This window comes from Catharus ustulatus, chromosome Z (genome assembly GCF_009819885.2).
Source record: "Catharus ustulatus isolate bCatUst1 chromosome Z, bCatUst1.pri.v2, whole genome shotgun sequence".
In the NCBI taxonomy this organism is placed as follows: Eukaryota; Metazoa; Chordata; class Aves; order Passeriformes; family Turdidae; genus Catharus; species Catharus ustulatus.
The window spans coordinates 26192573-26217660 of record NC_046262.2 but is presented as its reverse complement, the minus strand read 5'-3'; the positions used below and the strand labels follow the sequence as shown (position 1 = coordinate 26217660).

General features: G+C 43.5%; 1 protein-coding gene across 2 annotated transcripts in view; it reads right to left on the bottom strand.

The window, feature by feature from the left end:
* The window catches only part of MRPS27 (mitochondrial ribosomal protein S27), a 50152-nt gene that overhangs the window by 24873 nt on the left and 191 nt on the right, over positions 1-25088 (bottom strand). The window contains exons 1-4 of one of the 2 annotated variants that reach the window (XM_033085259.2): positions 24983-25001; positions 23214-23291; positions 16325-16395; positions 14402-14460 (exon numbers count right to left, since the gene is read on the bottom strand). In XM_033085259.2, the coding sequence (XP_032941150.1) occupies positions 14402-14460; positions 16325-16378 (113 nt within the window). In that variant the 5' untranslated portion in view covers positions 16379-16395; positions 23214-23291; positions 24983-25001. Of the gene's footprint in view, positions 1-14401; positions 14461-16324; positions 16396-23213; positions 23292-24982; positions 25002-25088 lie in introns of those variants that run through there. The other variant, XM_033085258.2, reaches the window with a different exon arrangement.

Here is a 25088-nt window from a genome sequence, read left to right as displayed (position 1 = left end):
CTCTCAGAGTAGCTGCTACTCTGCGTCCAGCCCCAGTCAGACACACCAACAGCCAGTCTGGTTTGTCAACCTTGGCACAGGCAGGGTAGACAAGGGGGAGGGAGACAGTGTCCATGATACACCAGTTATCTACTGCCAGAGGCCATCTACTTAGCTTGTAGCTCAATTTACTCCAGCTCTGCTCACTCCCTAGGGGAATTTTGAAATTATTTTTCCTGTTTTTAAAATGAATACAATAGTTACAGAGGGGAGAACAAAACAAACGGCAATGTAAAGAGGATCATCATAAAGTTGACTTTGGAGATTAAAGGCAGTTTTATATCCACACCAATTCCTGAACAACAGATATTACTCACAAAGGTGAAAATCTGCTTGCAAATCCAGATGCCAAAATGTGTGTGCTTTCAGTTTGACAAGCTCTAGACTGAAGGAAGTGGGGTGTGGGGGAATATAACCGAAATCTCTGTTCACTTTTCAGCAGGAGAAAGGAATTATTATTGGGTCTACATTTACAGCTGAGCAAACAGGCATTTCTATCAGCTGCTCTCTTGTATAGCCCTTTCCAATTTTAACAATAAATCCAAGAAAGTATTTGTTGTTGCTGCTTAAATGCTCTCTAAAGTAGATCCTGGGTCTAATCCTTACTTGGACCAAAGAGAGAACACACAGTTCCTCCAAGGTACCAGGAACCTGCCTCAATGAGCTGAGGACCTGGCACACTACACATGCACATGATCATTAATTAGATGAAAGCTAGGAGGCAAGGACAACCGCAGCACCTTTCAACATGTGCAGTCCAGCATCCCACAGAGATGTATCAGTGGTGAAGATGGAAACCAACTGCTGGAAGCAGCCACAGCCTTATTTCTGAAACAACCAACTCCACATTTAATTGAGTCCCTCAGGCTCACAAACTGATACAGCAAAGAAGAGACAGAGCGGCAGCTGAAAAGCCTGGGAACATTCTCCTTCAGGGACAGGAGCACATCAGGATTTTAGGAAATAGGTAAGGAGATAAAATCAACTGACAAGAGAGGCTCTGACTTCTGTTTAAGCTTTTTCCAAACCTATACTGTTCTTACGCCTCACAATGCCCTCCACAAAAAAACCTAAAAGAAAGGTAAGGAAGGGACTATTCAGGCATTAGTTAGGAGCCAAGGATTTACCAAGTAAATCTCAGAAACAGAAGGAGGCAACAGGAACTATGGCAGAAGGAACAGTTGCAGGTGGCTCAGCAGAGTGCTTGGTACAGAGAAGCACAGAAAATGCAACTGGACTCATTCCAGCAGACAATTCCAATACGTTATCTGGAACATGCAGCTTTAAAAATAGCTCACTATTAAAGCAGCATTTAAACAACAACAACAACAACAAAACAACAAAAAAACCAAAAAAAAACCAAAAAAACCCCCAAAAAAACCCAAAAAAACAAGTCAACCAACCAACCAAACTGGTTGAATGACTGAATGACTGCTTTGGTTTGCTTTTGGTTTTTTTATTTTGCTACTGAACATCTTATATTCAGAAATTTGCATCTTAAATTAACTTTTCTGGTAAACAATAAGCGTAACAACCATGACCTTTGCTTACCTACTGATTCAATATTCCTCTATTCAATCACAGCTAAGCATTGTCTTGTGGATCTGTCTGCAATCAAGCTTCTGCCCTTAGGGAGAGCACTTTTTCACAGGCACAAATGTATATGCAAAAATAAGCTGATAAGCAAGCCAAATAAAAGTACCTACTTGTCTTCATTTTTGTTTCTGGACTCTAATCTTTTTGGACATTTCTGAAGATGGAATTATTTAGAAAAAAATGCAACTATTGGAATAGAGTGACATAACTGACTTTTCAAAATCCTTCATTACTTGGGCCAAAAAGAAACCTACAGTCTGTTGTATATAATCACATAATTTTCTAGATATCTTGATAATTGAATGCTGACATAACATTTTCAGTCCTACAAAAGCATAAATATCAACTTTTTTTAAAATAAAAGGCAGCTACTTGAAAATTAACATGCCCATTTACAAGCTAAAGAAAGATGCATTCTAACCTAAATCTACCTCCTTGCCATCATAATAATTTTATTGGTTATAAAACCATTTTGTCTAAAATTGAGTATAACAAAACAAAGTAGAAGTAGATCTGTTTCTGCGGTGCATTACTCCTTCTCTTAACATGGTCATCTTAAATGTTCTTTCCATCTGCAAAGGCTTTCACCTTCTGGAACCTGTATCACACCTGCTATCTGTTACTACACACGAATGTGCATCAAAACTACAAATAGTCTGAGCACAACACACTATACTGGATCCACTCTACTGTATCACATTACTAAGATGAACATCTTCACTGTTACCAACTAAATATAGAACACTTTTCTTGACTATGAAGTCCAGTTAGATGGTATAGCTCCTTTTCATGTGCTTGATCAGACCATAGTCATCTTAAAAGCCTGTAAAATAAACCAAAATTTTATGTAACGATGATTTAAAACTAAGATCATACAGACTTTTCATTACATATAGTAAGATGAAAGGATATCCCCACTGAAATATTGCATAAGCATTGTATTTCATAGGTTGGTGGAGGTATGACAGGAAAAAGTTTCTTAATGCCTTTGCTCTTCTCTCCATCAGTCTACCCTACAAACTAGCACATGACTTGCCATCATTCAACAATACTGGCAGTTTCCTTAACAAGTGTGTTGCAGAATAGGAATTCTCAAGAAATGGCATGTCAGAGATTCTTTGGTCCCAGGCCTGCTTCCATGCAACCAGCAAGAGCATATACTGTTACCATGGTAGAAAACAAAAATGTCATGAAACTGCTTGTATAGGTCTTACCAGAACTCACATTACAGTAATTTCACAACCATAAGGCACACTGGACTGTAAGGTGCACCCCCTGGGAGTCGGCAAATTTCACAACTTTGTAGATCATATAAGGTGCACTGGACTATAAGGCGCACTTTCTTTTGCAGCGAGGCTCCACCCCCAGCTCCCCCTGTGCAGTTGCTGGCCGAGGCCCCGCCTCAACCCAGCAGCCATGGGCCCCCGGGCCTGCCTGTACCTGGCAGGGGCAGTGCTGCGGGCCCCCAGGCCCGCCTGTACCCGGCAGCCATGGGCCCCCGGGACCGCCTGGACCTGAGAGGGGCGGCGCTGTGGGCCCCCAGGCCCACCTCCACCCGGCAGGGGCAGTGCCATGGGCCCCTGGGCCTGCCTGCACCCAGCTGCCGTGGCACTGCCAGCTCCCCCCACGGCTCATGGCTCACACTTCCAGGGTGGCAAATGTCACAACTTTGTAAATCATATAAGGCGCACCGGACTATAAGGCGCACTTCCGGGTTTGGGGGAAAATTTTAGTCAAAAGGGTGTGCCTTATAGTTGTGAAATTACTGTAGTTTCCGGAAAAAAAATTTTCCTCAAACATTGCAAAGAAAAAAAAAAAAAAAAAAGCCAAACAGATAGATATCCCTTTCCATGTTAAACTACCGTGTGATATGCTCTGGAGTGTTTCAAAACATTTCACATTCTTAGTGGATGTCCAGTCCCACTTTCTTATAAGCCTTTCTTTAGTTACAAGTCAGAGAAAATATTTATAAGAAAAAATACAAAGTAAATTCTGCTAAGTGTCTCGACTTCACAGCATGTATGTTTGACCCAAGATGCGTTTTCAGCACTACAGCTGTGACAAGTAACGCACGTCCTATTTCCCAGATTGAGGACATTTGAAAGCCAACACTATTTAGTGTGTATCTTCACTCTCCAACTCCTAACTTAATTTTTTCCATAATAAAATTAACACAATACAGGCTCTAAATAGTCATCCTGTTCTTAAAAACTGATTTTCAATAAAATATTGCACCTGGCAGTAAAACCCAGGATTTCGCGATTGTTACAAATTGGTTACTGTGTTGCATGGCGGGTGGGGCCAGCTCAGTACCGGCAGCGCAGTGTGGGGGGAGGGAGGCAGGGGAGCTCCCTCCTTCAGGCGGGGGAGAGGCAAGGGGCTCTGTGCTGACATCCCCACGGCTCGGGGAGGAGGCGGGGGATCCGTGCTGCCATCCCTGCTGCCCATGGGGTAAGCGGGGGCCTCCTGCCTCTGCCTGCCGCGGCAAGAGCAAGGAGGCTTCGCCCTCGCCTGCCGCCGCCACAGCGGGAGCAAGGGTGCTCCTTCCCCTCCTGCCTTCGCCGCTGTGGGAGCCGGCGGGCTCCGTCCCCGCCCGCCGCTGCGGGTGCCGGCGGGCTCTGTCCCTGCCCGCTGCCGCTGGGGGGGTGAGCCCAGCAGCAGTGGCGGCCAGCCCCAAGCGGCCTCGCCTAGCGGCCCCACCTGGCTGGGCCACCTGGCCCCGACAGCAGCCCCGAGCGGGCTGAGCCTGCACAGCCCGAGCTGAGCCAGTAAACCCCGCCATGTCGCGATTCTGTTACTATTTGGCAACTTTGTTGCACACGGGTCCTCGCTGCGAACAACAGAGCGGCTTATACTCAGGTGCGGCTTATTTATGGACAAAGAACAAAATGTTTGCCAACACCCAGAGATGCAGCTTATAGTCCATGTGGCTTGTAATTGTGAAATTACTGTAATTTAAATTATAAACATTAAATATTATTAAAATATTTTATTTGAATTAAGGTTTCTTGCTTGCTGATTTAAACTAACTCAACAATTCAAATAATTCTAATTCTAATCAACCTACCCTCACTAAGACAGTCCTGGCCTACATCATGTCAAGATTATTCCATAACAAGTAGTTCATAGTTATTTTTTTCTACTGTATTTATTTTGACCCAAAAAGGAAATACTTGCACCACACAGAACAATTATTTAGGTTGATAGATACAATAATCAAAAAGTTAATAATTCCTAAAGAAGGGACCATGGCAGCTCTGGTAATGATTGTTAAGCCTAATAAAAATTCATGGTTTATGCTGGTAGCTCTGCCACTTTCAACATAATTGAAAGCAAAAAGACTGCTGTAACATTTAACACTATTTAGGAAAGTTAAAGGACAAGGAACTCAATAAAAACATTAATATGGTTTTTTTTTCTATTTAGATGGGATTAGAGACTGGCTTTGACTGCTGTTGCTGCCCATGGGCTGTAGTGGAAGCAGGAATTCCTTGCAGGGGAAGCTAGATGGAGTTAATTCTCCACTATATCTTTACTATTATTAGTGATATTAGCCATTTACTAAAGCTAGCAATGGAACAGATCTTTGCTTGTGCTTGTTTTAAATTCTGAAGCTTATAAAAGGTTTTAGTCTCTCTTGGCCATTTGTATTCATACGAATGGCTCATTCACTACCTTTTTGGCTGCATTTAACCTCTCTCTGGGCTTTCAGTATTTCTAAAACATAACACAAGATCTGCCTCCAGACTGGCTTTGTGCTGATGCAGGGGTTTCCTAAACAACTACTGGAATGCCACTGGATATAGCAAAATTGACTTTTAAGGATTAGTATGGGTCAAACTCTGAGACAAAAGTGTCCTTTCTCTTTCAAGATGAGTGCAACAGTTGAGATCTGGTCACTTTGTACCTTTAGACTATTTCCAGTAGAAGCTACTAGACAGAAAGCCTTGAGCTGTTGGCAAGAAAGATGCTGGGTGAAAAACATGGAAATTCTGCTCGTACACTTTTCTTCCAAGAATTGTAATGAAACACCGTCTTCCAACACTAAATGAAAAATGTATCCACATGGAGTGTGGACCAAGTAACTGGCTTCATCTTTCTATTGACTCCAGAAATACTGTGGATGAGGAGGACAGATTACAGTAATTTCACGAATACAAGCCGCAGCAAGAAGACTAAAATTTTGGTGGAAACCCGGAAATGCGGCCAATATTCCAGTGCGGCTAATCTATGGACAAAAATGTGATATCTGCCCTTACCTAGTATCATGCTGGTCCAGTCCCGAGCCAAAACAGTCTGAAATCCATGGTTTCCCGTTGTTCCGACGATGAACCAATCAGAGAACAGCTTATTGCCTGCCTGTGGATGGCGGCGTTACTGAGGGGCGGGGGTTGTTATCGGGGTGAGTTACCTCGGCAGTTCGATAAAAGTGTGTGATATTTCTCTGTACTTTTTAAGGTGTTTTCAGTCTTGTGCGGCTACGGGGCTGGCTGGGCTCGCAGGGAGAGGGCTGGGGGAGCCTCTCTCCCCGCAGGCAGAGGGGTAGAACGGCCACTCGGCTCGCAGGGAGAGGGCTACAACGGCCGCTCCCCCCGCGGGGCTGCGAGGGCCAGAGCGGCGCTCGCCCCGCGGGCCGCAAGGGCTACAACGGCCGCTCCCCCCGCGGGGCTGCGAGGGCCAGAGCGGCACTCGCCCTGCGGGCCGCGAGGGCTACAACGGCCGCTCCCCCCGCGGGGCGCGAGGGCTACAACGGCCGCTCCCCCCGCGGGGCGCGAGGGCTACAACGGCCGCTCCCCCCGCGGGGCTGCGAGGGCTACAACGGCCGCTCCCCCCGCAGGCCGCGAGGGCTACAACGGCCGCTCCCCCCGCGGGGCTGCGAGGGCTACAACGGCCGCTCCTGTGCCAGCATGGAGATGTGGCTCCACTCGGAGCTCAGCTGCCTGCCCGCGCGGCTGAGCGGCTGTTTAAAGGCAACGCGGATCCATTGGGAATGCTCGCAAAATGACCACACTATTGTTCCTGTCTTTTTCGGCTTGTAAATAAAGGGTGTGTCTTTTTTCACTTGGAAACAACGTTTCCGAGGTCAGCAGTAAGCCAGTAAGCCCCAGCGATCCCGCGATTGTGCTACTAAATGACGACTTTGTGAAAGTTCGCGGCGAACTAAAGTGCGGCTAATATTCCAGGTGCGGCTTATCTATTGACAAAGACATCAATGTTGCCAACACACCGGATATGCGGCTTATTCTCCGTGCGGCTTGTATTCGTGAATTTACTGTACTCCCAGCACTGGCATTGCATTCTGTTTGTAGAAGAATCCTTCTTTTCCTCTTGTTTTAAATATAAAGCTTTTAAAATCCAAATGCTTATCCTCCTATTATTGGCAACACACAAAAAAAATTAGTGTTGATGAAAAGCCTTCCAACTTTTTGTTGCTTTTATATGCAGTGCCTTGAAAAGTGTTGACCAGTTTCTGCCAAGTTTAAAGAAAACCATATATACAAATGGACAGATGAACTACAAAAAGCAGATGACTGAAAAGGCACGTATTACAGGAAAAGATCCTTCTGAATGCTCTTCAATGTTTTATCTTTACTGATGGTTCTCCTGCACTTCACAGCACGTTACAACTAATGGCTTTTTCCAAAGATTCTGACAGTTCAGACTGTGACAAACCACGGGCAGATGAAGACAACACTTGTATTTCTGTCATTCACATGGAAGTAAGTACAGTAATTTCACAATTATAAGCTGCATCTGATTGTAAGCCGCACTTCCGGGTGTCGGCAACATTTCGTTCTTTGTCCACACATAAGCCGCACTGGATTATAAACCATGCTTTCGTTAGCAATTTGTAACAATCATGCGATCGCAGGTTTTACTGGCAGGTGCTCAATTTGCGAGCTCCACTCCCCCCGTGGTGCCGGCGGGAACCCTGGCTCTCCCCTGCGCCACACCACTGGACTTTCCCCCGCACTGTGCAGACAGTGGGAGCCTCGGCTTTTGCCCGTGCCGCAAGGCTTTCCCCAGTGCCGCGCTACAAGAGGGAGCCCGCCTCCCCCCGCCGCTCAACAGAGTAACCAATTTGTAATAATCGCACGATTGCGGGTTTTACTGGCAGGTGCTCAATTTGCGAGCTCAGTTTCGCCTACAGCTCGCGCTTCCGGGATGGGATATTTCCGAACTTTGTTTGTATATTGGCCGCTCCTGAGTGTAAGCTGCACTTCCGGGTTGGGACCAAAATTTTAGTCAAAATGGTGCAGCTTGTACTCGTGAAATTACTATACATATTCTAATGTGGTACCTCTCTCTGGTATTTCCCTTCCTTATGCCTCCCTACCTTCTGAAAAGCTGCCCAAATATTTTGCAAATGAACTTATTTTAGAGCACTCAACCTAGGCAGGTGTCCAAACTGGTAAAACATACCATTCTGCCAACAAAGTGTGTTTTTCTCTTTAGATGCTTCCACCACTCCTCAATATAATTTCAAAATATAACTGTTGCATAACTTGAATAGCAGGTAGTTATTTCTGACTCCTCTATTTTTATACGGTTTTTTTCACCTATATACTTCTCTGGCAGCATTGAAAACCAAGATTTGATCAGTTAATGAAGTCTGTTTCACCTACAGACTTAAGAGAATAAAAACATCTCAAAGGAAGAAATAAATATACTATAGGACTTTGTCTATATCTCTTCTATTTGTACTTAATGGTATTCATTATGTACTGTAGATTTTTATACAGAAACGAAGCAGCATACTAGTGAGAATGAATGCCATGCAAATATCATTCAGAAATACATTTTTTGGTCCCTTGTGAAAATTTATTATAAACAATACTTTTGAGTAACAACAATTTCAGACAGTAAGCTGCTTGATTGGTATGAAAGTACAACCTCTGCACTCATAGAACAAACATGCAAATACACAGAGGTGCAGGTAAAACTCATTTTGCATGTAATGTTGCCCTAAGCAATGACACATAGGTATTATCAGGAAAAAGCACAATTTCATATGTACGGAAACCACAGTGCCAAAATTATTTAAAGGCTGAAATCTGGCCTCAAAATTGCAGCTTACTACCATCCAACCTAAACAATTCTATGATTCAATAAAAGATAGCACATCCAAGAATAACTTCTAATCATTTGGTATTGTCCCATTTTGTTATTATAATCAAGTACAGACCCCAGGTAATAAACCCTGAAGTCCGCAGAAACAGTTGTTTTCAAAAAAATTTACCAACCACAGAAAGTGCCACAGAAAGGTAATAAGATCTAGGTAGATTGTGCAAGAATTTGAAGAGCACATGCACATACAAACACATTCTCCAGACACTGTGTATACTTTTTTCTACACTGTGGGTCATGAGTTTAATGCAATTAAAAACTCTCTTCAGGAGTCCAAACATAAAAACTTCACCAATTCTTTTCACACGCATTGAAAAAATCTTTGTTGGCATAAAACCCACATACAAAATCAGCAGTTACCTCATCACAAAACCACTCCTCATTATGCTAATGTTTCAATCATATAAAAAACACCCTGATGTGTGAAATACTGGCATCTCAGTGAGACAGGACAAAGTACAGCGAACTGCAGATCTTTGATCTGGCTGAAAGTGCTCTGCATTCTGATGAGAATTTCTGTTGGGATCCTAGGAGATGAAAGGATTTTCTAGAAGTCTGACAGTTAACAGAGGGAGTGAGGTATTCAGAAGAGAACAAAAAGAGGAGCACTGAAAGCAGATGACATCATGCCTCAAACTGGCCTTTACCATCTAACTGACATGTTCCACAATGTAGCATAGCAGTTTCCACACAGCTATTCTTGAGAGCTCAAGATCCTCTGTGGAGACAGTATGGCTGAAGATCTACTGCTTTAAAAGGATAGAAAATTTAAACAGGTCTAAATATAACATATATATTTTATTTTGGGATTCTAAATGCATTATGGTAAGGCTCCAGAATACTACTTTTTGAAACTATGCTCTGCCTCACATCATAGACGGAAAATCTCCAATCTACAAAGCTAACAAATACAAGATCTGTCACTCCTGTCTCCAGGAAAACATAACACTGCAAGCATGGAAATGCCCTTACTTCCCCCTGATTCTTCCCACAGGCAGTTTGCCTATTGTACCAGGAACATCTTTCAACCTTGCAGGGGCGTTGGAACTGATTACCCTTCCCCTCAGGTTACCAGAGGCTCAAAACACTGGGGAGAGATATCAAATTCCCCTCTTTATACTCTACAAGCAGCTAAGGGGAAAACCACAGGACTTTGGAAATTGACTGATTATTTACAGTAATTTCACGAATACAAGCCGCAGCAATTTGACAAAAATTCTGGTGGAAACCCGGAAGTGCGGCTAATAGTTGGGGGCGGCTAATATGTGAATAATTTTCTGACATTTACAACCCCAGACGTGCCAGCCAGGGCGCCGAGCCAAGCACCTGCCAGTAAAAGCCGGCATTTCGCAATTGTTACAGTGTTACCGCGTTGCCCTGGCTCCCTGCAGGCAGCACGGGGGGCAGGGAGAGAGGCGGGAGAGCTCTCTTTCCTCCTCTGCCGCAACCCAGGGGAGGACGGGGGCAGGGGGGGGCGCGCCACCAATGCCGCGGTTCGGAGAGGATGGGGGAGGGGCGTGCCGCCATTGCCGTGGCTCGGGGAGCCGACGGGGGCCCTGCGCCGCCATTGCCGCGGCCCGGGGAACCGATGGGGGGGTGGGGCGCCGCCGTTGCTGCGGCTCCGGGAGCCGACGGGAGCCCTGCGCAGCCATTGCCGCAGCCCGGGGAGGGGGGGGGAAGTGCGCGCCGCCATTGCCGCGGCCCGGGGAGGGGGGGGAAGTGCGCGCCGCCATTGCCGCAGCTCGGGGAGCCGACGGGAGCCCCGCACAGCCATTGCTGTGGCCCGGGGAGGCGGGTGGAAGTGCGCGCCGCCATTGCCGCGTCTCGGAGAGCCGACGGGAGCCCCGCACAGCCATTGCCGCGGCTCAGGGAGGAGGCGGGGTGCTTTGTCCGCGCCCGCCACCGGCGCCACGGGCGCGGGAAAGCTCCGTCCCCACCCGCCACCGCCGCCGTAGGAGCGGGGGAAGCTCCGTCCCTGCCTGCCACCGCGGGGCAGCGCCGCCCCGGGGTGACCGAGCCCAGTGGCAGCGGCGGCCGGCCCCGAGCGGCAGCACCGAGCTGGGCCACCTGGCCCCGTCAGCGGCCCCTAGCAGGCCGAGCCTGCACAGCCTTAGCTCAGCCAGTAAAGCCCGCCCTCCCACGGTTCTGTTACTAATTGCACGCGGGTCCTTGCTGCGAACGACAGAGTGGCTAATATTCGGGTGCGGCTTATTTATGGACAAAAACCAAAATATTTGCCAACACCCAGAGATGCGGTTTATACTCAGTGCGGCTTGTATTCGTGAATTTACTGTATATTCAAGTAAACACACATACAGTCAACTTACCAGGCCATGTACACATTTGTTTGCAACTTGTATACTTCAGAAGACATACAATATAGAAAATGGACATAAAATCAGCTTTTCTCTGATACTGCCTTTCTCCTGTTCAGAAGCTTCAACTCCATAAATAAAAGAAAAATTGTACTTGGAACTTTTTCATTAGGACAGAAAACGAGAGATTTCTTGTTAAAGCTTCTCTGCTTCTTGACTTTCCCTCTCTACCCCCCTCATTTATGTTTCATGGTGTGGCCATTTATATGGGACATTTTCCTGTGTCAAACATCCTCACAGCTGCAAAGACCTATCTTTATAAAAATGTCTTTCATTTTACCTCCAAGTCCAAAATGTAAAGACCAACCAAAGGGTCTTGCAAATACCCACATCTCCTATGTCCTGGAGTTAGAACATTTATTTTCACTTGACAGAGAAAATACTATTATAATTAGGATTTTTACATGAATTGCAGACCTCTAAACGCTGTTTCACTACCTGCATACACATCCATTTTGAGAATAGTTTCATAGATCAATGTTGGAATGAAGTCTCCTTGAAAATTCATGCTAATATCATCAAAAGACACCAAAACAAAGCAGCATCACAGGGACACACAGAAGAAAAATTCCAGCTAGACTATGTCTGACAAGCCATGTGACACATCAGTACTTTTCTATTCTCTCCATACAGACGACTAAAACATGTATTGATGACAAATGATTATATCTGATATGCATACAGCTATACTCTGACCAGTCATAGTGGAATTTTATCTTAGGAAAATACTAAATAAGCATGATTGTTTTTGAACTGTAACTCTCTCTACTAGAATGTGTTCTTAAGGATAGAAATCTTGTGGTTTTACCTGAGGTACTAACCAGGCACATATTAAGACTAAGAAGGATATTTACATGTTAGAGCTTCCCATAATGGACCCTTTTTTATGCTTCTAAGTTTTTGTTACTCTTTCTGAACCTTTTTTTTCCAAGAAGAAAAAACCTGTAAGATACATTACAGACACCTCACTATATGGATTTTAAATCTGTGTCATTTTGAGACCATGCAATTAAAACTACCCCACTTTCCTTTGCATGTTAGGGAAGTCAAAGGTCTACTGGAATCCCTGACCCATGAGGGCCTGACTCCATCAGAGAGTACTTGAGGACATGTGGCATAATACAACACATTGAACAATGTTACTAAAAGGTACTACAGGGTTTGCATTAAACTGGCTTTACCTCCTTCTGCTTCCATCTCTGCTGTTGCAGGATGGAAAATTTGATTTCTGACCACAGATTCTGGGTAAGACTAGTGAAATCTTGACTAAAAGGAATGAAAATTGCACTAACCATCCCTCTGTGAGACATTACAGTAATTTCACGATTATAAGCCACACTGAGTATAAGCCGCACTTCTGGGTTTCAGCAACTTTTTGTTTTTTTGTCCATATATAAGCCGCACCTGATTATAAGCCACATGTTACAATACAGAGTGTGATAAAAGGTATCTATTCTATCACCATCTGTTGAGGGTGGGGACAGTGATCCTTATCTCAATGGCAGATAACCTGCTAACGGCCCATCCATTGAAACCAGGCAGGGCATTGTTCTTTATCTTTTCACACCCCATCCTTCCTCCAGCGAGTCATTTTCTGCTAATGGCCCATTGAGTCCCACTGCGTGACTGATAAAATTACTGCATCCCATTGAAAGTTGCTCCAGCCAGGGGGAAGAGCCCAACATTTCTTACCAAGATAAAAACAGAGGTTTTGGGACACTAAGGGAGCCCCTTTCTCCACTGGACTCCAGAGGAAAACCGGATTTCTCCACATCACCACTGGACCTCCAGAGGGAAACTGCACCTTGTACAGGAGCACTGCTCCAACTGAATCACATCTGTCACTGCACGAGGATGCAGCCACCATTTAACAGGACTGCTATCAACACCATGCCTGACAGGGTGTCAGGTTGTACTCTGTCAGGATTTGGAGTTTGTTTCTTTGTAGTACTGTATTTCTATTTTGATTTCCCTAGAAAAGAACTGTTATTCCTAATTTCCATATTTTTGCCTGAAAGCCCCTTGATTTCCAAATTATAATAATTTGGAGAGAGAGGGTTTACATTCTCCATTTCAAAGAGAAGTTCCTGCCTTTCTCAACAGACACCTGTCCTCCAAACTAAAACAGCAACTTTTTGTTCTTTGTCCATATACAAGCCGCACCTGATGATAAGCCGCACTTTGGGTTCGGACCAAAATTTTAGTCAAAATGGTGTGGCTTATAATCGTGAAATTACTGTATTTTTCTTACTTTTATTTTTAAATTATAGGATATTGCTAGTATTAACCCATTTCCACTGTTTCCATCTTGAAGATCCGAGGTTTGGATATTGTCGCAATAGTACTACAGAATCAGGGACATCTGAAGTCTAATGCAGTCACGTACTTAAAACTGTGCATATATTTAAATCAGCTATCTAGGAAACACCTTAACTAAAAAAAACCAATCATTATTATCTATGAGTAACAACCTGACATTGTTTGTAAGGATGCTCTCTCATGCTCTTTGACAGGATGTGTCTCCATCATAACATTAAGTTCTCAAGATGTGTGTGCAACTGTGATAAAAGAACTAATTTATTCTAGTGATCAGCGATAATTTCTACCTTTTTTAAGTCAATATTGAGAGGTATTGACTTGAAGCAAGCAAGCATTCAACCTAACACTACCAGAAAGGTATCCTGGTACACTTCAAACAGCACAAAAACAGTTGCTGAAAACCCTAACAACACATGCATAAAGTGAACTACACTGCTTATCTGAGAAACAAACAAGTACTAGGGAGATAATATACTTCATTCAGCCTTAACTTGATCATTACCACAAGATGCACATTTTCATTCTTCCATGTTCTAAGGAAACAAGCTTCCTTGAGTCCTGCTTAAACATCCAAATATCACATAGCCAATTTAGATAAATAATGACTCAGAGAACTACAAAAAGTATCAGAAGGAAAAACTGTGAACAAACATTACTCCCTATAATTTCAGCATCGCTGACATAAACCACAGCTGGAGGTTGCATTAGCTGCTAGATCAGTATCTGAGATTAACATGCTTGACAGGAGACAATGCCAGAAGTCCAGAGAAGGCAGCCATATCCGTGAAGAAGTCGGCAAGAAAGTCCTTGGCTGTGAGTTGTAAGACAAGCAGATACACATACTTTTCAAGACAGAAATCACAGCCAAGAAGCCCCAAAGGACAAGGCTGCATGGTATTTACTCATATGACTCAAAACTTTGTGTTGGGGGAAGAGATGCTTACTTGTATAGGTAGTACTCAGCTTGATCCACTTCTTCTCGTGAAGAAATGTTGTCAACAAACTGATTAAAAAAAAAGAAATAAGAGCTTAAAAAGGGAGCACTCACATAAAGCATATTAGAAGAAAATGCAATCACAAATTACATTTGTCTGGAATATTTAGGTATCTTTCAGTACTGGAACTCTTCTGGAAATCTTTGTTTGCTCCTAATTCTGGCCTCTTCTAGACTGCTAAAATTCAAACCTCTTAAAACTGAAGCAACTCCCTTCCTTAATTCTGAGAAACTTTATGCATCTTGAAAGCCATCTAAGGAGAACTAAACACTTATAGCTCAGTATCATGTATTTTTGCTGTTCTTCTAAATCTTCTGCTTTTTAATTATGCCCTTTATTTTAAGCAGATACTCAGTTCCTCACATTTTTTTCACAATTGAGTGAGTCTTGGCATGCCTCATTGCTTTTTCAAAAAAATATTCTTTTCCCTATAGTTTGCCTGTTGTGCTTATTCATACTATTGCACATATATTCTGAAGCACAGGGACAGTAAAATTTGGTATTTCACTATACTTGATAGTAGTAAAAAAAATCACCCCCCCCCATGCTGTACAGCACAATTGTCCTCCCATTTACAATCCTGTCTTCTTACAGAACTCCCAGTGCTATCCATTACTTAAATTCCAACAAAGTTTTCAACCAGATTTTGTCTTATGGTAACAGTGAATCCTGTTTTCCGGTATGTTTTACTAACATAAGCATAGAGGCACTGGAACACTACAGCATCTTTATAATATAATACCTTTAGTTCAGAATAAACAAACATGTCCTCAAGGTCAGTACTTCTATTTACCCTAAGCCTAAGCTAAAAACAATTTCAGCTGACTGGTATTTGGTCTCCCAATTCTTAATTCTATTTGCATGCTACACATATCGAGATGTCATTTTCTGAGTATGGCAATAGGATGCCTGTGTGCGTTGTCTACATTTCAAAAAACAAGAATTTGATGTTAGCTCAGGTATTGGAAAGTTTGACAACCTGAAAATGCCATTTCTCTAGGGAGGCCAGCCCAAAGCAGGAAAGTAATAAATCTGATTCATAAAAAGGAGAGGAACACCCATTTCCCTTGTGGACGCTGTCTAAGAAGCCATGGTCAAGAATGCTTGGTCCGTATAAATGCTTGCTCTTGTAAATGAACAAAGCATTCTGCGACTCCTCAGGGGCGCAAATTATTCTAGTTAGTGATATTACTGACATAACTCAGTTTCTCTGGATAATTTTGAAACTGAAATTAGTTTGTTGTTTTGTTTTTTAAACAAATGACATACTTTTTCTCCTTCCTCGTTACAAACACTCATTTACACACAGAATTTAAAAACACCTATCTCTGCTTTTCCTTCTCCCTTCCAGATGAACTCATCCAGATGATGGTACTGGTTACCAATCCCAGTAAAAACAACGGCTTTGCTTAACCCATGTCAGCATTTATTCTGCCTCAGTCTGCTGCAACAAAATAAAGCTATAAAAGCAAAATATGTCCACCTCCACCTCACTCTGAAAGAAGCCTGGAACAGGAGGAAGACAGACAGTGGGTTCTTATACAGTGTCTGAGGAGGTTTTAAAGCTCTCACAAAGACAGAAACCACAGGAAGGCAGGAAACATATATTATACATTACACCCAGTAACAGCGAAGCCCAATGTTACTGAGAAAAAAAAATCTGTTTTGAAGATCCTATGGTCTGGGTACTAACTAATGAGTATCAAGTATCAATAAAACAGCCTTATACAGCAATTTAAGATTATAACAAGACATTTCCGATCCCAGAACTCCTAACAGAGCTGGTATCATTTATTGTCTCTCAGCTCACTCGACTACACAAGCATTGCACAGTCACTTCTACCAGTTTATGATTGGCATTTATTTCCTTACCCGGGCTACTGTCAAAGAGCTGACAGGCAGTTTTCTTTCATAGGTTCTGTCCATTAAGTGGGCTAAGTCAGCTGGAGAAAGCAGAAAAAACATGTGCTTAATCAACTGGCACAACACAAAATCTGCACAGCCATCATACAACCTAGAATAGAACCTATGTCCATGAAATCAAATTCTGGGTTCTTAACATATCATCTTTAAATTGTATGAAAACAGTACTTTCAGTTATTGTTGAACACTTTAACAGAAAATAATACATGAGGAAATTCTCACCATGATGACCCTAACTTATTACGAAAAAAAAAGGGTAAAAACCTACTCTATAAAGTGTTGGATGAAATTAGTATAAATAATACAAGTTACCTAAAACAAAAAATTTGCAGATGTCCTTAAAATTCCCACTTGCTTTCAAGCCTATCATATACTGGACAGTGCTTTAGACACGGATTTTTATTTTATGGTAAAACAATGAGATATAGAAACATGTAGTACCATACTGATGAACCTTACAGAGAGCAATCCAAAGAAACACTGTTAATCAAATGTGGCACTGTGCCAGTAACTAAGTAGTTTTATAGCATTCTGCTTCAGCAATCATGTAACAATATTAATCCGACAGTGCCAGAACTTAAAACTTCTGACTGTAGACAGGTAGCCATTGCATTTAATGAATTAATTGGAAGCTAAATTAATTTAATTTGGAGTTTTAGCTTTGCACTGTTCCTGTGAAATAAAGACTACTCAGAAAGAATAAGCTGCTCAATGTATGCTTAATGTTATCTGTTTGACCATGAACTGATGATATCAAATCTATAAGCTCTGGAGACTTCAACCACACTCTTTCTTGCTATTCTCCCCCATCTCAAGGACCAGAAATCTAACACATTCCCTCTGCAACATCTGGAACTTGCTTCCTCTTTTGCAACTGTTTTTCAGTGAGTCACCCCTTTGACGTCTCTCAGTAAGGTCCACTGGCCATCTCTAGAGAGCTGATGGGTTTGCCCGTTTTACAATTACAGTAATTTCACGAATACAAGCCGCACCAATTTGACCAAAATTTTGGTGGAAACCCGGAAGTGCGGCTAATATTCCGGGGCGGCTAATCTATTAACAAAATTCTAAAAGCTGCCAACACGGAAGTGAGAGCCCGCGGCAGCCCCAAGCCAAGCTGGAGCCCGGCCGGCCCCGGCAGAGGTGGGAAAGCCTGGCAGAGGCGGGGCCTGCAGTGTGGGGGCGGGCGGCAGAGCCTGAGCCAGCAGGGCGGGGCAGGGAGGGCGGCAGAGCCTGAGCCAGCAGGGCGGGGGAGCCCGGGAGAACTGGGGCTAGCAGTGCAGGGGAGCATGGCAGAAGCAGGAAGGCCGGCGGGTGGGGCTGCCTGGCAGCCGGGGAAGCCCAGCAGAATCGGGGCCAGCAGCGTGGGGGAGCCCGGCGGTGCGGGGGCCTGCAGTGCCGGCCAGGGCGAGGAAACGCGGCGGCGGTGCAGACGGGAGGGGGCGGCCGGCAAGCCTGGTGGCGGCGGCGGCAGCCCTGCCGGCGGGGCGAGCGAAAGCGGCGCTCGCGAAGCGCCGCCGCCGCGAGCGAAGCGCCGCCGCGGCGAGCGAGCGAAGCGCCGCCGCGGCGAGCGAGCGAAGCGCCGCCGCGGCGACCGAGCGCAGCGCCGCCGCGGCGACCGAGCGCAGCGCCGCCGCCGCTCGCGAGCGAAGCGCCGCCGCGGCGACCGAGCGCAGCGCCGCCGCCGCTCGCGAGCGAAACGCCGCCGCCGCTCGCGAGCGCAGCGCCGCCGCCGCTCGCGAGCGAAGCGCCGCCGCGGCGACCGAGCGAAGCGCCGCCGCGGCGACCGAGCGAAGCGCCGCCGCCGCTCGCGAGCGAAGCGCCGTCGCCGCGAGCGAAAGCGCCGCCGCGAGCGAAAGCGCCGGGGGGCGGGCGCGGCGCTCGCGAGGCGCGGCGCAGGGCGAGCGAAAGCGGCAGCGGGGCGAGCGAAAGCGGCAGCGGGGCGGTGCTGACGGGAGAGGGGGGCCAGCGAGCCCGGCGGCGGCGGCAGCACCAGCCGGCCAGCCCCGCCGAGCCGTGGCGCTGAGCTGGGCCACCCGGCCCCGTCGGCAACCATGAGCGGGCCGAGCCTGCCTGGCCCCGCCCCGAGCCAGTAAAGCCCGCTATGCCGCGATCCTCTTACTAATTGGCCAATTTGTGAAAGCTGCGCACGGATTCTCGCGACGAACGAAAGTGCGGCTAATATTCGGGGTGCGGCTTATCTATTGACAAAGACAGCAACATTGTCGAGGCACCGGGGGTGCGGCTTATAATCCGTGCGGCTTGTATTCGTGAAACTACTGTAATTTTCCAAAAAGGTCAAGCTGCCTCCACACCTGCCAGTGAAATGTGAGTTAAGCCAATTGCAGCACTACATCAGAACAGAGTAACTCTTTTACACTTGCAAAGTTGTCAGGGGCAGGAAACAGCACTGCATAAGTAACATACTCTGTCTCTGAGGGATGCTGTCCACACAAGAAGAAATATCACTATTTATTTCTTTAAAAACACCTGTACCACAGTGAACACTGGAGGGTACAGTTTTAACAGAACAAATGAAATTCATTGCTACTCTGACCTTATAGGCAATCTGTCAAATTACAGCATATGGATGAAGTTTCCAGTAAAATGATAGAGCCCTGACTTGGAATAAAACAATTGACTCCTAGTCTGTACAATGCTGCTGTCTACCCCATAGCAGTATTCCTTGTTTACATTACAAATTTACTCCTGAGGAGTTCTTCAAAACACAAAATGAGAATTTATCCTCTGGCTGAGGGAAGGTAAATTATTCATGACCACGAAAGCAAAGGAAAATTTGTGGCAAAGTTAGTAAGGCCAGTACCAGCTCCTGCAAAAGACAGCACAAGATGCTGAAGCGATGTGGGCTATCAAGGCCACACTATACAAGGTAACCACTAAAAAAATAGATGCATTTTTTTAATGGTAAAGAAATTTATAGGGGTATATCTTTACAAGAAGTGCCTTTGATTCTGTATTACCCATCTATCCAGAAAGGTCATGATGAAGCACATAGGTAAACACACAGGAAGCATTCCCAGCAGTGTCAAGTCAGAGAGAACAAAGTCACCTTATCCAGATCAAAGGACCAGGTAGGTCCTTGCCTAAATTAAGTCAACTGTCATCCACTATTCTTAATCTCCATTTTTAGACAGCTGGAAAGAAGTGCTTGCTCCAAAATCTATTATCTTTGATGATACAGCAATGTGGACCTGGGACTCAAGAGTTCATTTATCTAGAACTGGTTTGGTTATGCATCACCCTCTTGAAACTAGTAAGTGATCCCTATGACCATTTGGGGCCACCCTCAAGCCCTGAGCTTGGCATCTCTTTTGTCAAGGTGCTCATGAAGATGAAGAGCACACTCTAGAAAATGTTGACTACTTTAGTAGAATATAAACCAAATTAATAAAATTCCACGAATACAAGATCACAAGACTGTTAGCCATTATACAACAGCATCCTCAGAGATTTCACACATAAAATTTTAATGACTGACCTTTATTGCAGTCTACAAAGCTGAAACTTTCCATCAGATCTACAGTATGGAAAGTACTTATCTATCAGCTCCATACATACATTAAACACTTACCTGTCATCTCCAGTGTAAGTCACAAACAATGAGGGCTGATTAAAAGCATAGCAGACAAATGAGGATAATGGAAAATTTAGCTTTGTTTTCAGACAAGTCGCTGTTTCTGCAGTAGCAGTATTACAGGAATTAATTGCAATGAGTAATTATTTCTAGCTTGCTTTCTGTGAAGAACACATAAAACCAGACTTTTTCTCAAATGCTTAATTTGAAACAATTCACCCACCTTTTGCAAATCAAATTTGCTTTATAAGTTGCTATTCAATAATCATGATTAAAGTATCTTCTTAGTTAAAGTATCCTGACAGCAGTACTAGAATGCAAGCAAGTGAATGCTCAAGCGTCCTAACATCATTGGTGATAAAACCTGAGTGTTTACATTGGTGTATAAACCAAATCAATATTTTAATGGCCAAATCAAAATTCTATGCACATTTTAACACATACATACTGCACATGCTTTTATCTGACTCATCAAAAAAACCACTAGTCTATACAATCTCTCATACATGCTGCCTAAAAATATATTTCTACAAGATTAACTCCATAAATTTAATTTCTCTAAAAATGCATTACTGAATATTCAAGAATTAATGAAATTAACTAAACAAACCATAAATGTAAGCTTAGGTCATTGAATTTCAGGCCATGACTTCACAGAGTTCTCTATAACACTGATATATGAGACATCATGTTCACTTTTTTTTTCATTTCATCATAGAAACTTGTCTTGTTGCCTGCAACAGGGTGGTTCAGAACAATGATTTGAAAAATACCATCATCCTCCAAGCCAGTGGTCATGACTTCTAATACCAGTATGCTGGCCTAGGAAATCATCATAGTTTCAGTTTGATTTACAGAGTGTACCAATCCACAGAACGTAGCCACATCAACAAGCAGCACATTATCAATAAGTGGCATATTTGGCCACCATATAAGGTCACTTTTATTCTACTTACACCCTTGTATTCTTAGAAGTGGTTCATTCAAGACAGAGTTCTGATCCAGTGGTGGGAAATGGTGATAAAACTGAGATGCAAAGTTCAGTGATGGGGAGAACTATTACCTCAATTCAAAGGCTAACTGGTGCTATAAAGAAAGACTTGTTTTATTGTAAAAGCCCAATTCAAATATAAAGGCCAAGGCAAGTATTTTGCCTTTTACAAATTTATTTGTTCTACATTTATCTCTATTTCCACATAACTGGAAAGAACAACAGCTTTGTATGGAACAAGGCTTTGAATGGAAATTATTCATGTCTGTAAGGGCAGCACTGCCACCTGGTGTTGCAGATGAGCCAATTTAGGTACTGTGAATCTTTCTAACAAAAAAAGAGAAATTTTTTATCTCACGTGGATTCTGACATCCCCTAGGACTCTGGTTTCCTTGGTACTTCATTTTTAATAAGTGGAATGCAAATTACTTCTAGACAGAATATATTCCTACCAACAAGTAGTTTGCAAATTCCAAATTAACACATTTCCGGTCCTATCTTGTTGAACAAAAGCGTTTCAGTACACAAAATACAGTCTTGCTCTTCCCCATACATTTTTCAGAAGTGAAGTTTGCTAAACTCATTCATTCCTGTATTCTAAGCTGAGGCTACAGAGAAGACAAAGTACGTCTCACATGGACAGAGTAAATGAGTTCGTGTCTGGCGTAGCACATCATTGCATCAGAGAAATGGGACTGGTTTTAAAATCTAAAAGAACTTTAAAAGTATCCTCATAACATAGTTTTGCGCAACATTTCTGAAACAACATTTGAAACACACAAATAGAAGAGCATTTCCACAGTAAAAGGAACTCACTCTAGCTGTAATCACCAGCTAGCACGGACAAGATTGTATGCACAACCATACAATTAACAGCTACAGAGCAGACGTCTGCAGGGCTGTCTCCTCTATGAAAATGTTAATACAGCTGACACCATGCTAACTTGTTTTCTCTTTTCTGTGAACACAAAATGAAAATGCAAAGCAGTTCTTTGAAAATCATGGAATAGACATCTGCTTTGGCTCAAGACCATCAGCACAGGAGCAGCAAGAACTGTGCCTGCCAAACAGTCACAGCAGGTCTTGCCAGGCCTGGAGAAAGCCAAACATGGACTGTACCAGCACCAGCACAATGTTTTCTTCTACAGTGGATTTCTCTTGGCTATGACATTTGTCAAAACAAGAACCCATTTCCACCTGGAAGTGACTAGTTCAAATGCATCCCAGGACACAAATCTGTAGCTCCAGCCCAAAACATACTGCATGAGCAGTCCTACTGACAGCAAAGCATAACAAGGTATTAACAACAGTCTCTGCAGGATCCAAGCTACAGATAGGAGGGCCCACTCACTGGCTGTTCCTCATCCATGCTGACAATTTCCACCTAAATGCTCATAGGCAAATAAAAGAAACAAATTAGCGCATAAAACACACCAGTCTGATCATTTTTCTGTCCTTCTGCCTGACAAAAGCCCCTGAATTACACCAATGATTCTTCTTTCAGCCTCATAATCTGTGTTGCAATTAACAACCACAGTTCCAGGGCCCAGTAATGAAAACAGACTATGAATTAAGGAGTCCCCAAAACACCTGTGGTATAAAATTAAAAAAAAATAAAAATCTATCTTTAGCAAGGAAAAATGCTTTGCAAGATTCTTTGCATTTAACGTAGTTTCCAAAAATATAGTGGAATGTCATTTCACATGCAATCTAGAAAAATAATTTAGCTATAAAATCTGCACAGGAGATCTCAGTACTATGTGCAGATACAGTTTAACATATAACTTCCTGAAAAGAAAAAGTTCAGCTTCATTCTCCACCCCTCCTAAAAAATCCTATAATTCAAGAAGAAACTGCAAAACTCTGAGGAAAACATCCTCCTTAAAAAAGCTCCTTAACATAATTGTCTGTACAGCATAGCTTTTTTTTTCACACTTCAGTACTGTTAAAACAATGTCATTGAAGACATCAGTCAGAGACAGTCTACACTTTGGATTTTGCTAAAGAAAAAATATCAGCTCATAGAAACTAAACATTAAGTAAACAGGCAAATTTTAACTTGTTTCTGCATTATGGCTTTGAATACACATGACAAATTTTTAACATGTGCAGTGGTTTTTGACATAGAAACTCAGAAGCATATTGTTTAACAGTCTTTTTTATTTTGAAGGATTTACAGGTGGTAAGGTAACAAAAATGTGCTCAGGTTGCAATTAATTAGACAAAGTAGAGAAAAGAAAAAGTTTTCTCACCCAGGCTATGCTCCTCTTTTTTTCTCTTTTCCCATTTTGAGCTATCCACATAGGCTGAAGAAAGAAGAGATCTTCGACCTAATGAAGAGAGAAATCACTATGTAAGCTGGGTTTCTTAAACAGCTCTAAACAAACATTTTATTAGGTACCACCTTTTTCTGTCATATTTACCAAGTGGGATGCATTAAACTGTCTTTATGTCAGTAGCTATTAAAGTAACAATTCAGATTCTTTATATGGACATCAGCTATTACACTGTAATTTTTAAAACTGAAAAGCTTTCCCCAAAAGTTTTTTTTTTTCAGCATGAAACAAGTATTTCCAAACCCAAAGTCTGTATTAAGAAAATAGCAAATTTGTAAAGGTAGAGAAGACCCTCAACAATAAAAGTGTCTTATTTGTGCACACAGACCTTTCTCATCATGTTAACACTTAGCTAAATGTATGTTAAATACACAGGCTAATCAAAAAAAAAAAAAAAAGCTCTACACAAACAGGCATTTCTGTTGTTGCAGAATGGTTATTATTTCCACCTGTAAAAGCATGTCTCACTGAAAATACTTTCATTTTTATAATCTCCACTCTTCCATCTCCTATGAACTGCAGACCCACTGAAATATTTCTGAAAGCTTTTTCCAAACACTCTTTGTACCACCAAAACACTGAAGATGCTGCGCTAGCTTTTGAAACAAAACAGAAAATATTTCAGCTGGAAGAATTTCTGTATCAGTCCTAGATGATGAGGCCCTGAAAATGCATGAGGAGCACCTAGATAAAATTTGTTGAAAGAAGATACAGAAATACATTACAGAAAGTAATGTTATGAAATAAGAATATTTTTAAAACAGACACTACAATGCTACACAGAAGTCTTAGCAACTACTTCAAAGCCTTTGCCTAAATATCTACCAGCTAGCACTGAAAGTTTCGTTTTGGTTGTGAAACAATTTTCCTTATCATCCTTCTGACACACAATTATACCCACACATCCAACACTGAACACCTCAAGAAACCATAGCCAAAAGGATTTAGAACACAGGATTCCATAGTCAGACTTCAAAAATATGAAGATATGTACAACACTTTACCAAACAGTTAGAAATCAAAAATTTAAAAAAAAATAAAATAAAAAAAATAAAAAAAATTTTAAAAAGGCATTTCTGATTGGTTGATGGCATTTCCTTTAGCAGTCTTTTTTGTTATGTTGATAAAAGAGGCACACAAAAGATTCGGGGGGTTTGGTGGCGCGTTTGGGGTCTTTTATTGTCGGTTTTTCCCTTCAGCATAAACAAAAAGTCATTCAGTCATTCATTCATCCACAGCCGCGGAGGCCACTAGGAAGCACGAGGCTTTAGGTGGCTGTTTCCACAGCACAGGCCCCGCGTGTGCGAGTGCTGCGCCGAGGCCAGGCCCAGGCCCAGAGCCAGGACCACAGCCAGGACCAGGACCAGGGCCAGAGCCAGAGCCAGAGCCAGGGCCAGGTCCAGGGCCGGGCCGCCCGGCTCCAGCACACGCGTGCTCGGCGAGCGCGGAAGGCGCAGCAGCCGCCCACCTCCACCACATTGTGCCCATCGCCACTGGGCTCAGTTCCTCCCAAAGGTCAGATCTTTGGCTCTCCCAAAACATCAGCCTCTGTCGCCGCCGGTACCGGTTTTGCTGAACAGCACTGCCGCGGGTTTGGCGGCCTCCCGTGCAATTCCGCGTGGCTTCCCCCAACCCAAAAAGGCTGGTCCTATCACGGCGAGCTATGAAATCGTCACGGGGATTACCTATTTAAAAATAAAAGCCTCCTGCACTACGTGCTAGCCATTAAACGTCTTCTGAGCTACCTCCAATTCCACACATGCACACAGAGGGAGAGGAAGAGGGAAAGCA